General features: G+C 40.1%; 1 protein-coding gene across 50 annotated transcripts in view; it reads left to right on the top strand.

The window, feature by feature from the left end:
• l(1)G0196 (inositol hexakisphosphate and diphosphoinositol-pentakisphosphate kinase) overlaps window positions 1-13912 on the top strand; it is a 525389-nt gene that overhangs the window by 435491 nt on the left and 75986 nt on the right. For 37 of the 50 annotated variants that reach the window (XM_067124577.1, XM_067124561.1, XM_067124569.1 and 34 more), the window contains one exon: window positions 11282-11314. The exons of the other annotated variants lie outside the window; for them this stretch is intronic. In XM_067124577.1, the coding sequence (XP_066980678.1) occupies window positions 11282-11314 (33 nt within the window). The remainder of the gene's footprint in view (window positions 1-11281; window positions 11315-13912) is intronic. 50 annotated transcript variants of the gene reach the window in all.

Below are 13912 nucleotides of genomic sequence, written 5' to 3'. Positions count from 1 at the left end.
ATATGCACCCCCCACGAATAGCTAAAATCCGTGAATACTTAAAACCCCTCAAAAAACACTTAGAACTGCCTAGTTTGATAGTTTAAACACAAGAAAAGCCCTCTAAAAATGCTTATACCCGAGTATTTTAATAGTTTTATCACAAAAAGTGCATTTAGTCATGAAAATGATATGAAAATACAGTAATTAGTAAATGTTTCTCAGTGAAAAATACCACAAATGGGTGAATTTTCCATGAATAATGGGTAGATACGTTCCACAGAGAAATCTGTGAATACGTGAGTCCGCGAATCATGAGAACACGAATAAGGGGGGGTTTACTGTAAATACGGTAATATTTTAAAAATCCATAAGTGAAGGTCTCGGCTCAGAAAGGGGGATGCATAGATGACTTTCCCTCCTGCTGTCTGGGACAGAACAGCGGATGATAGTGGAATTTGATCTCTTTGCCCGTTGTTGAAGTAATAGGAACCAAAGCCTGTTTGGCCAGTTTGGGGCTATTAAGTAAGCTGTTCCTTTGAAGGTTAAAAGCTTGCTCAAAACCTTTGAAATCTGGGACAATAGAAGAAAAAGTTATATCGTCCTCCGTTTGTTCCAGTCTTGTAGGAAGGCATCTCTTGCTGTTGCTTGACTGTCCAAGTTTGGAGACACACATACTGGAAGTTTGTGATCCTTGTATGTGGCAACAGGTCCACTTCCGGTTGTGGAAACATGTTGGCTATTGTTTGAAAGGAGTGGTTGTCCAACATCCACTCTGTTGAGGCTGTCATTTTCCTTGACACAGAGTCTGCTATTACACTGAGAGACCCTATGAGGTGAATTGCAGACAAGTGCCACTTCCTTGCTTGTGCTATCCAAAGGGTGGCTAGCATTATCATATTGAGAGGAGGTGGACATGATCCCAACCTCTTGATGCAGGATATTGCAGTCGTGTTGTCTAGAACCAACAAAATGTGTCTCTCTTCTGGAGGTTTTGAGTTTTTTGAGACAAAAAGACAGCTGTCAGCTCTAGGAAATTGATATAACAGTTCCTTAGAGTAGCTGACCACCACCCTGTCACCTGCCGATCCTCCCAATGTCCTCCCCAACCTGTCAACGACGCATCTGTGTGTATTGTCACTTGTGCAGATGGAGGAGTCAGGGTGACCTGTTTCACCAGATTCCTTCCGGGTCCAAGGCTGAAGTATCTCCCCAACTTTTTTTATCCTTTTAATGAGGTCTGTCTCATATCTTATCTTTTTTCTTGCTTGCAATAGCCAGACTTTGTTCACATTTTTCAGTCGCAATCTGAGTACAAGCAGTCCCTGGTTATTGGCTATCCGGTTTTACGGCGCTTGTCTAGTGACGACGATAACTGGATTTTCGACACCGATTCCCGGTTATCTGTGCCAATCTCCGGTTATCGGCGCTGATCCTCGGTTATTGGCAGCGCGGATCTTTGGTTATCGGTGCCGATAACAAGATACCAGCACCGATAACTGAGGATTGGCGCTATTATTGCCGATTTTCGGTTGTTTGTGATTTTTGGTTATTGTCACACTGCCGGGAACGGCGGCCTCGGTTACTGGCTATCCGGTTTTATGGCGCTTGTCTAGCGACGACAATAACTGGATTTTCGACACCAATTCTTGGTTATTGGCGCTGATTCTCAGTTGTTGGCAGCGCGGATCTTCGGTTATCGGCGCCGATAACAAGATACCGGCACCGATAACTGAGGATCGGTGCTATTAGCGCCGATTTTCGGTTGTCTGCGATTTTCGGTTATCGTCACATTGCCGGGAACGGAACCCCGCCGATAACCAGGGATTGCCTGTATTGGCTCTATTAGTGATGCGAAGTGCAGCAGGCCCATCATACATTCTAATTGCTACCTAGAAACTTTGTGCTGTGCAAGGAACGTTTTGAGGTTTTTCCTCATTCTGTTTTAAGTATTGATGGGGAGAGACAACAGGCTGCGAAGAGTATCCCAACACAGCCCCAGCCACCGAAAGTGTCTGCTGGGTGTGAGACAGGATTTTTTCCAATTTATTATAAAACCTTTTGACTGGAGTAAGTGGACCACTGCTCTGAGTTTTTTCAAGCCCTCTTTCCTCGTGGGCCCCCAGATTAACCAGTCGTCTAGGTAGGCCGTTAGTTGTATTCCTTGTCTCAGTTTTCGAACAACTACTGTTATTAATTTTGTAAAAATTCTTGGGGCAATGTTTAGCCCAAAAGGCATGACTTTGAACCTGTATGTATCTTTCTCTGTCCGGAAGGGAACGGTGATAGGGATGTGCCAATATGCATCTTTCAGATCTATAGAAGCTGTTCAAGTCCCTTTTGGAATGATTAAACTTACTTGGGCAGCAGTAGTCATGTGAAACTTTTGGCAAACAATGTGCTTGTTCAGTGTTGATAGGTCGATCACTCTTCGTTAGGAGGAATCCTTTTTGGGGACACTGAAGATGCGTGCTTGGTGGCGAATATACGCATGTTTCTCTATGGCTCCCTTTAACAGGGCCTTCTGCATGTAATCTTTCAGAGAGGGGTCTGGTTTCTGGAAGAACCCCTGTAAAGGAAGTGGGGGATAAGACCATTTCCACCCCAGCCCATTGAAAATAATGCTGTGTCCCCAAAGGGAAGACTTCCATTGCCTGTGGTGTAGTCGAAGCCAACCCCTAACCATACAATTCCTATTGGTACCCGCCTCTTCCTCTGCCTTCCCTTGGCAGGCATTCTAGGAGTTGCTTTTCTTTTTCCCTTACAGTATAAGAAGGTTTTTGGACCTTGTGAAAAGGATGTCCTTGCTTGTTGTCCCTTTGTAGGGAATTGCCCCTTCTGACCACCTACCTGTTTTTGAGGAAAACTGTTTTGGGGGTGACTGAAGGCTTATATGATTTTTGATCAAAGCAAGCCTTTTTTGGGTTGGTTAAAGGGAATAGTGGGTTTTTTGTTTCCTGAATTCCCCTTTCCCCAGAAGAGCAAACACTGTACAATTTTGTTGGCGGGCTTGCTCGCTGAGTTGAGCCACAACAGACTCCTCAAGCAGATCCTTACAGAAGGGGTTAGAATGTAACAATGCAGTCACATTAGGGAGTGACTTGTTGGAGCCCTCCAATGTTTCCATTCATGCCATTCTAGAAAGTCATAGAGTGCTTCCAATAGGGTTCTCATAAGACTATTGGCCACAATAGCAAAAATTGCCCTGGAATCTTATGGAAGCCTTTCAGTGGCAAATTCCAGCAAGGTGTAGAGGTTATCATACTAAGGAGGTGGAGCCTAGCATGAAATTCTGATGAGGCTGTCCTTCTGAGATTCTTCTCATAGAGGTCCCAAACTGCTGAGTAGCTGTATCTAAAGGAAGCTTTTTCCTTTCAAAAGAGAGTTGAAGTGTTGCCCATTCCTTGGTGGAATTTTTCAAAACTGGGATGTTCACAACAAGTGGCTTTAAATTTGCCATTGACTCTCATTTTCTAGTCACTACAAAGTTCTGAAAATCTGCCTTCACATGGTTCATTATTTTGAAAGTGAAGGGACAGAAGGCCGGGGCTACTTCATAAGCAATTTAAGTTTTATTCACGATGGAAGAAGAGATCCATTTTCCTTTGACCTGGTAAAGGATGTCTAGTATGGCTTTTAATGCTTCTTTTAGTGGTTTCTCCATGTCTGGTGAAGGAGGTACCAGCCGCCACTCTGTCGTAGGGAATGCTGCCCTGTCTCTAAACTCTAAATGTGCAACTTCGGTCATGGTTTTTCTCTCATAATTTAGATACCATCAGGAGAGTAAAAAGTATACCTTAGTTTTACCAGACCACTGAGCTGATTAACAGCTTTCCTAGGGCTGGCCCGAAGGATTAGACTTATTTAACGTGCCTAAGAACCAACTGGTTACTTAGCAACGGGACCTACAGCTTATTGTGGAATCCGAACTACATTATAGCGAGAAATGAATTTCTATCACCAGAAGTAAATTCCTCTTACTCTTCATCAGCCGGCCGGGGAATCAAACTCCGGCCCAGCGAGTGCCAGTCTGCAGCTCTACCGAATCACCCAACGAAGAGCTACCCATCAGGAGAGAAAAAAGCACATTGAGGCGTCTCGCCAAGGGTATCATCAGAGGTGAGTACTGGAGTCCCTATTACGTTTTGATCTCAAGTTTTGTAGTCCGAACTGGCCATTTTGTTGGTTCCAGTTGGAATCCTAACAGACCTTGTTTGGGCAGAATTTGTATCAGCTCTCACTTTTTGGTTACAGGATGCAGTACTTTTACACTTTGGGGTGTATATGACTGACTTAATTTCTTTAATTTTCTGTTTGGAATCATTTATTATGTCCATTATAGCATCAGTGACTGAGCTGTAACTGCCTGTTACCCAGGGGGCAAAAGTCCTGGGTGAGTTACTATACCCCTCTGAAAATTTAGTAATTTAAATTGGGGTTAGGTGAATCCTAGTATTCCTTTTGGGGGAAGGATCCTGTTCAGCCTCTGATAGCTGCATGGGGGATAGAACTTCTGGAAGGTTTCTCCCATGGCTAGCTGAAATTTGTTTCCCTGATCCTTCTGGGTTCAGCAAAGTCATTTCAGTGGCAATGTCCACTTCATGTTCCCTTGTAAGAATGTCACCCCTATGAGAAAATTCCTCTACTTCCTCTGTAGGGTTAACCTGGGAGGTACCGGAGACTGATGTTACTGGGTTTTGGCCCAAATATAGATCTTGTTCTGAGAAAGAGTTAAATATCTGCTGCCAGAAAGATATAATCTCCCCCTTCCTTAGCCCTATTGAACCCTAGGACCCATCGAGACAGCTTAAAACAAGCTATTTCATCCTTGAAACTTGCTGCTGGGAGCATACTACAAATTTTGCACATCTCTGGCGACCAAGCAAATTTTCCTTGTTTTTTACAAGGACTATACTCATGGCAGGTAGCAATAGCCATATCCACCGGCAAAAAGTGAGCTGAGCAATTTGCTACGGAACACTTGAGCTGAGGGTCCTGCATAATGGCGGCCCTGTAGTGATATAAAATAAGTTATTAGAAACTAGCTAGTATTAATCGTTTTTAATGAGGGACACTTCTACAGTGCCTCATATGGTTAGTATATTCTATCTTACAGGTTAACTTGATGACAAGTGTGTAGTTGTAATACATTTTATTTAATAACTGTGTTAACTTAAACCTTCTAAGGTTTAAGACTTGACACCTGTATATGGCTGTATTACTTATACTGTACACTGTTATTCCTTTTGTAATGGCTGTGTAAAATTTTAATTCTAATTGTCATGCCATTCAGACTAACTGCTATGAACTAATCTGTTTAACTAACCCAAGCTACTGTTTTATATGGCTTAGGTGAATGCTTCTAGTATAATCTACGTTAAGCTAAGAACAAAGGATTTCTTAGAGGGTTCTCACTTAACCTATTCTAGGCCACTGCCTATTCTAGGTTTACTTAAAACTTAGGATATAAACTACAGTATACAGAAAAGAACCCTCTTATAATCTAGTTTTCTGTTTTATGTGGCCAAGACTACCCTTTTCTCTGATATTCAGCCAATACTGTTTTGGGCTAATAGTAGGATATTCCCTTAAAAAGGGGTTCCTACTTAATCTGCTTCGGCTACTGCCTGCTCTAGGTTTATAGCACCTTTCAGGATGTAGGCTACATAAGAACTCCACTAATATGTAGCCTTATAGATAGGCTACTGGGTCATAAAACTAGGTTATCATTTTCTTAAGCCTAGGATACTGTTTATTTCTAATCTTAGGCTATTTGGACTAAATTACTGCTTAGACCAGTAATAGGATATTTCCTAAAATGTTCTCTCTTAGCCTACTATAGGGTGTTGCCTAGTCCAGATGATTTTAGATCACTCTTACATGTATAGGCTATATAAAAACAGAAACTTACTAGTATACTGGTAGTTAGGCTACCATTTTTGTCTAACCCAGGTTGTTGTTTTTATCTAGTCCTAGGCTGTTTGGTCTATTATACACAACAGTAACTTAATAATGTGTAACCTTATAGTTAGGCTATCACTTACCTAATCCAGGCTATTGTCTAATCCAGATTATTTAATTCATCCTTAAGGGTATGGGTTTAACCAGTAGTCCTTAAATAAAACAATTACCTTAATGTGTAGCCTTAAAGCTAGGCTACCATCTCATCTAGCACAGATTACTATGTCGTCTAGTTCTCATTATTGGGATGTCATAAAAGGTTATCACTTAACCTAACATAAGGTACTGCCTAGTCCTGGACTATTTAGATCATGCTTAAATGTACAGTCTATGTAAAAGGAAAAAATTCTGTAGCCTGTTATTATCTAATCTTAGGGACCTTGGTGTAAACTAGGCTGCTGCCTAGGCCCATAACAGGGAATGCCTTAATAGGTTCTTACTTACCTTAATTTAGGTTACTACCTAATCCAGGTTATTTAGTTCACACTTAAGGATATGTAATCCTAGGTTATGGGCTACAGACAACATCCACTATTAATCTAGTCTAAATTATTCTCACTGAATCTGTTGTAGGCTACTGCTTAGACTATTGTAGACATCGTTAACTGAAAGGATTACCTGTACTGATAAATTATGGAACATTCCTTTTAATTAAAACATCTTAATAGAATGACAAATTCTTCAAAACAATTTGCGCTTTTTACAATTAACGATCAACAATCATAAGTTACAATTAACGATCAACAATCATAAGTGCCGAACATGTGCTCGCAAGAAACGCCAGTTTCCAGCTTTCACACACAAATTAATTACCTGTTCCACAGTTTAAAACTAAACATTTTAACTGGAACTTAAAAATAAGCACTTAACTTTTGATTCTAGATGTTTCCATGATCCTCACTAGTGGAAATGGAGAATCGAAAGCTGAATTAGGGAGTGCTGACTTTCAGTAAACTATCTTCTGTCTTGACTGAGGAGAGTAATGGTTCCCTGGTCTCTTGCTGGTCCATTTGTAGACAATATGGCGGAAATGCATGCGCAATAGTCACTTCTTCTTCTTGCAGGTTTTGACGTTGGAAAACTGGGTCAGCTTTGCTGAAGATAGGGAAAATGCCCTCTTATCTTTGAGTCTATTACACACTCCATCACGTGTTACAGTGTTTATCACTACAACACAATATCCAGCTACAAGACCAGCTAAAAGAGAATTCTTTGATATTAGTCTGGTCACCATGGAGCTCTGGAAGACCATGGAAGGGTAACTCCTTGAGGATAAAACAAGGGACTACACTATCAAAAATAAGGGAAAGACTTCTGAGGCAGTTTTAAAAGGGAATTTTGGAGTCTGTAACCAAATGCCAGTGCTATACCTGAATGCTATACCTTAAAATCATGCTCTATTAGTGATGGTCCAAAGGTAACTTCCCTGCCTTAACTAAAAGGCTTAGGATTGAAGTTTTTAAAAGAACCAGAGGCAAGTCTGATGCCAGCAAGGTGGACAGATTCTGAAATCTGTAATCTGGTTGTGGTTACTGATGGATATATTTTGCAGCTATACGAAAGTTAAAAATTTACAAGATTCGTCTGTTACTTAGTCTAGAGTTTAACAATCAGAACTCCTAGATGTTTGTGCTAGTATTTTTAAAATATTTAATGCAACTAAACATATGCTTTTCAGGTTAGCAGCTCAGGCTAGCTTGTGGCAAAAGAAAATATGTCAGGATATACTCTTTGAACATGATGGAAGTGTACAATAACCCTACTGGCACAGAACTTCGATCTATTTATGTCTGTATATCTAATAATTTTTTTAATTGTGAGTTGAAGTTTTCTTTCAATCATAGCCACTTTGGCTCCATTAAATGACAGACAATGAAAGGTCATATACTAACAATGTATGGAGGATATAATGGTGTTTGTAATTCTGTCAAAACATTTCCCATACCTGTTAAGGACATGTTTGGTGTTCTGCCTATACATCAAACTACTTCTCTGCGAATTACAAAAATTTCACTGTCTTCAGTGTCACCTTTAGATTTTAAAGGAAAGAATTTATTATATGATAATGGCTCATATACTCCAAGCATTAGTTTTATTTTCTTTGAACTACTCAACTACCCGCCTTCTCTTTTTCATTCTTCTCTTTAATCCAGACCTTGTCTGGTTTGGACTTTGAAGGATGTAAGGGACCATTGTAGCTAACATTGAGCCCTTTGCTTTAGCCTGTTTGTTGTCATCCTTATCCATGCTTCAGGTTATCTGTGATGTGGTTATGTCATGAAATTCAAGGGTACCATAGTCTACATATGCAATGTCCTTTATTTTATACATAAAAAGAGGATCAGATTGAAACTCTTAAAAGAATAGTACCACAAAATTTTCATGGAGCTCACCTCTCCAATAATGGCACTATTAATTGACTCCCAAATGTCCACCTCCCACACTACCCCAAAGGGATGGCACCAATATGATTAGGGTGGCTCATGTTTAAGCCAAACCTGCTTGATGGGATTGAGAAAACCAAACAGAATGCTAAAAGTCTAACCCCTAGAAACCAGCAAACCCCTGGATTCCATGCGACTTAGCATATTCTCTCTCAGGCCCAGCTGACAAGGCAGTCGGTGTTTATAACACCCACTACTGGCCTTGTAAATAAGATGCAATCCCAGCAATCTTATCCCTTCTTCAGAATCAAGATAGTTAAAAGGGAGTTGGAGAGAATGGACAGCAAGATGAAAGGAGGCAATATAAAAAAAAATGCAGTAAAGCAGTTTAAAGATACAACTTTCATGTACTCTGTTGTTGTTATTTTTAGGAGTTTGACAATGGCCTCATAGGTTTTCTAATACCTGTGTTATGACTTTTTTCTTGCTTAGCATTAAAAGTGCTATGGGTACATTGCCTTTTAATTTTCCATGGATCTTTTATATGTTGCATTGTAATAGCATAAATGTTCCCATTATTCTGTTCTGCAGCTCATGTTCAGTATACTACATGTATATCAAAGTCAACCATTTGTAGTTAAAGATTTAAAATGTTTTAGGTAAAGCTTATATGCCTTATTTACATGGTTATTTGATGTTGAGTGCCTTTATATATCATGAGTACTATAGTGCTCTTTTTTTTTTTTTTTCTGAGGCTCACCTCTATTGCTAAGTGGGGGCAATGAAAAAATTTATTCCTTGCTTTTCATAACTGCATGGAGTAGAGCGTTTTCATGAATTACTTGATGCACCTCGTCCTTCCCTGATGAGTTGCAAACATTTCTTTTGCATGTGATGTTATCTCTACTTGCGCTTGTGGCTCTGAATGCTTACATTTGTACTGACCCCAATGCCAGTCAAGGTGCCAATACCATTTTCTCAACTGCCTTTTTCTTGAGATTTTTATCCTCTGTAGAGTCCATTCTATGAACACTTCACGCTGGCTGGAAACAAGGGCTCTTGCTTCATCCATGCATGACTTATGTAGCAGCAGTTAACATGTGGGCAGTACAGTAGTGTCACTATTTTGCTGCTGCTCACAAAGTCATTAGGAGTAGCACTGTATGAACCACACTCAGTGATGCACTGATAAGAGTTATCTTTGCATTTGTGTGATACATATTCCTCTGTGCTCACACAGTATAGCATGCCACACATCTATTCAGTAACAAGCTGTATATGCAAAACTAAGTATCTTTTGATAATCAGCCTGCATACACATCTCATTTTTGAGTGTGAGAAGTGCAGGGTACTACACAATAGTCTCATCTGAAATAAGCAGTGAACAATGTTCTAAACACTCCAACTCAAGGTCCGTAGTATTGACTACATGGTTTCTCACTTACAGCATGTACAGCAACAAAGCCTGAGGTGAATTACATGCAGTGTGCCAAGCACTGGGTTTAGGAATATCTTGGAAAGGGATGCCAGCCTCCTGGCAGTTTCTGAGCAATAAAGATAAAATTGTAAAACCTTGGAAACAGTCTGTTATTTTCTCAGCTGCTTCTTTTTTGTCACTGATGTCACCTTCTTGTATAGCACTGAACTGGATTGGGACCATTTCTTACAGGTAATGTTTTGCTCCATATTTCATAATTTCTTACAGGCAATGTTTTGCTCCATATTTCTCCTCTAAACCCCTAGTGTTTTAGAAGATGAGCTCCTATTGTAGTTGGAAGATGTAGGAAAAGTGTCATCCCTTTCTTTTGTAAGGGGATCTGTTTGCTTGTTTATTATGTCTCCTTCCTCAAACGAGACTGCTGACTTACCTGCTAGGAACTCACAGGGGTAATAGGTCTAAGAGAAGAAACTCTTGAAGATTTCAGATTCATATATCATCTTCTATGAAAAGGAGATCATCTTATTTGGTGATGACTCCGTGCTCCAAGCTGGTGATCATAATAGTCCGGGATATCTTCCATGAGGCAACAGGTCTCAGGCCTCTTAACAAGACTCCCATTTACAGACAAAAAAAAATTGATAGAACCCCTCTATGAATGCATTCTTCCTTCTCAAGGACAGTTATATCAATGAAATGTAGGCACTAGAGGGCTATGATTGCTAATATTCTTCAATAGAGAATGACACTACTAATGTAATGAATAATTGTTTAAATACATTAGGTAACACTATGGTACTAGTGGAATCATTACATAATCCCTAACCTGTTAACCTGCCTATTGTGATTGAAACATACAGTGTCTGTGTCTTTGGCTGTTTTCCAGTGTGTGTCACTATTGTCTTTAGCTCATCAAAACTGGGCTTACTTGTTGTAGTAATTTGTTTGAATTATATAATTATAACACTGTATAGCCCAAAATTGCTATACAAAATCCACAGCTATGTAAAAATAATTTGTAATGAAATAATTGATAAGTGTGAAGAGAAAAGGAGTGAAAATGTAAGGGAGATTTTAGCTACTTGTTCAGTCAACCTATTCTGTCTTTGACTTAAAAGTTAGCTCCTTTACAGTTTTGCTTCTTTTCATTTTATGCTCAGTTGCATTTTCATATAAATGTTTTTACATTTTGTGAATTTTAACAAATGTTTTTACTTGGTCAAAGTTATGATAATGCACAGATTAATGGTAGGCAGAATGTTGATAGACTGTCAGAAGTATATGTGTCATTTTTCTGCATTGCAAGTAAATTCCTATGTCTGATTTGTTTTTATTTATGGTAGCAATGTTCAGGAGCTTCTTGTAATGTACCTGTACTGTATTATGATTATCTTTTGTGTGGGTTACTAACAGCCTTAACTATTAATAAATCTTTTAATATATGTTGGAAGCTTTCTAATTGTGATATCTACTTGTTCCTTATGTTCCATGTCTTGACACTGACTTCATCAAAACTCAGGGAGCTCCAGCTTAGATTCTATAAGTGATGAAGGTAAGTAGTGTTTTAGACTTGGCACGATTGATAAAGTAATAGTATTTGTTATTTTGGCAAGTGTTTTGTGTAATATTTGCCTGTTGATATATAATTTTTACAGGAAATGTCTGTACAATACCATAGTCATTAATAAGCAATTATACTATCTGTACCAAGTGTGTAACCCGAACTCATGGTATCACTTAGAAAAATTTTCAATTAAAAATGCAGTCATGTGGAATACAAAAATGTACCAGAGTTCAATCAAATACTTTAATTAATGTAGAGCAAGTTTACCAAATTGGATTAAGTTTAGACCATAATGCTCTTAACTGGATATACTTTCACTTCACTGTGCAAAACGGAAGTGTCATTTTATTTGTTCTTACGGGGATACAAACACAATGCTTTTCAAATGTGGATTATGTTTCTGCATATGCTGGACCAGCTGTGTACTGACTAAACATGGAAAGTACCCAGGGGGAGAGGGGATGCCCATTCTCACTCAACAGACACTATCCATTGTTCTTTTGGCCACTGTGCATTAGTAGACATATCTCTCATGCTCTGTATGTCTACAGTGTGCTGGCTAATTCTTTTGTGTTATTGTTTGTGTTCCTGTGCATAATACTTTCTCGGTATATTTTTGTACTATTGGTACTGTTTTGTGACTGAAAGTGCTGGTGTATTGAGTTTTTTTTTTTTTGTGCTTGCTTAATCCTTTGTCTCATGGAGAGCAGGCAGGATCATTATTGTGAAGGTCATGGTTGGCATTGTAGGCATTGTAATTGTTTTATGTCCCCTATAGTGTTGGATCTGCACTTGGTGTGTGTTTCTTGTAGGGGTAAAGAGTGCTCTCATAATTTCCCCCAGCCCAGAATTTGCAAATTGGCCTTCTGCTTATAGGAGTGTTGTGGGAAGAGGAGGAGGAAATTTAAGAAGGATACTTGTCCAGTGGGGACCCCACTCCAAGTCCTTTCAGAACCCTTTCCTCCTGCATCCATCCCCATTCCCTCTTTCTCAGTGCTTCTTCTTTCTCTTCTGCTTCTGAGAAGACTAAACTCGCATTCTTAAAACCAACTACTCCTGCACCAGACGAAGAGGTAAACAATTAGAATCCTTACAGCAGCTAAGGAAGCCCTGGTCTCCTTTAAGTATTCTTGGTTCACCTTCCCTCTTAGCATTTCTATTCTTTGGCTGAGCACAAGGGTGAGCAGCAGTGCAATCTCCCTCTCTCCACAGCCTACTGCTCCTCTCCCTACAGCCCACTGCCTCCCAGGAGGTAGTTCCTCATTGGATAGGTGGGTACCATTCTTAGCTAGCAGTCTGGGCCCGCGTTCGATTCTCCGACTGGCCAGTGAAGAATTAGAGGAATTTATTTCTGGTGATAGAAATTCATTTCTCGCTATAATATGGCTCGGATTCCACAATAAGCTGTAGGTCCTGTTGCTAGGTAACCAATTGGTTCTTAGCCACGTAAAATAAATCTAATCCTTCGGGCCAGCCCTAGGAGAGCTGTTAATCAGCTCAGTGGTCTGATTAAACTAAGGTATACTTAACTTTTTCTCCCAGGAGGTGACCATGGTAGCTGAACATGTGGAGACCCTGATCTCCCGCCACCCTACCGCGGTACCTCTCATGTGAGCACAGAGGTGGCTGCTCTCTTTCACCGTTGTCATCTTTGTCTTCCCTTTCCTTGTCAGGCTATTAAAGATCCAAAACTAAGAGGAGCAAGCACTCTCACAAGAGAACTTACTACCCAAAGCAGCACTCCTCTTCCAGGAGGTGACGCCGATCTTCTTGGTCTCTCTCCAGTGACTGACCCGCCCAGAGAAGGCCCTCACTATCGCCCATCTACTCCGACAGGAGCAAAGCCTCAAGTTTGTAAAGCCTCATTTAGCTTGTCTGCGATGTATACTAGAAAAATTTGAGGCTGCATCCTGCTGACCATGACTTCTTTTACTGGATTTGTAGAGTATGAATTCAGAATTATCCAGAGATCAGGTGACCTAAGAGAATTTGCACTATGCCTGCCAAGGGATATTAACTCTGCAAGAACTCCTTCAACACAGCAAAGAATCTTCTGATTTTTCCCTGTGCTGGTTGAACCAAAGATACCAAGCAGGCCATCCCAAACCATTTATCCAAAGAGCTTCTCAACTTATTCTGTTTCTGTGCACCCAGATCACTCTCATCTTTATCCAGTTTCTGACATTACTAGAGTCTAGCAACAACCTGTTGGGCAGTGGCCAGCTCAAAACAAAGAACTTTGACTTAGAACACCTATCCTGCCCATTCAGAGCAAAGGAACATCCTGGAATCTGAGTACCAGCAAACATGGAAATGTGTATCCTTCATAAGTTAATTGATGCTACAAGATTCCCTTTTCAGGTGGGCTGACAGACTGAAGCTGTGGTCTGTATCTGGAAAGGAGTCAGTTGATTCAGAAGGCTGAGATAAATGATGGGATGCTAGTCTCTATCAATTACGGAATAATAAACATGCAGCTGTAAAGCTAGAGGAGCTTTCCATCATCTGTACTTCTTCTTCCATTATCAGTTTTAACCACTTGTGTAGTGCTTGAGATCTTGTGAGGGACACCTTGTGCTGGCAAAA

The sequence above is a fragment of the Macrobrachium rosenbergii genome, chromosome 22 (assembly GCF_040412425.1).
Source record: "Macrobrachium rosenbergii isolate ZJJX-2024 chromosome 22, ASM4041242v1, whole genome shotgun sequence".
Classification (NCBI taxonomy): Eukaryota; Metazoa; Arthropoda; class Malacostraca; order Decapoda; family Palaemonidae; genus Macrobrachium; species Macrobrachium rosenbergii.
Note: the sequence above shows the minus strand (reverse complement) of the source record. Positions and strands in the feature narration are given on the sequence as shown.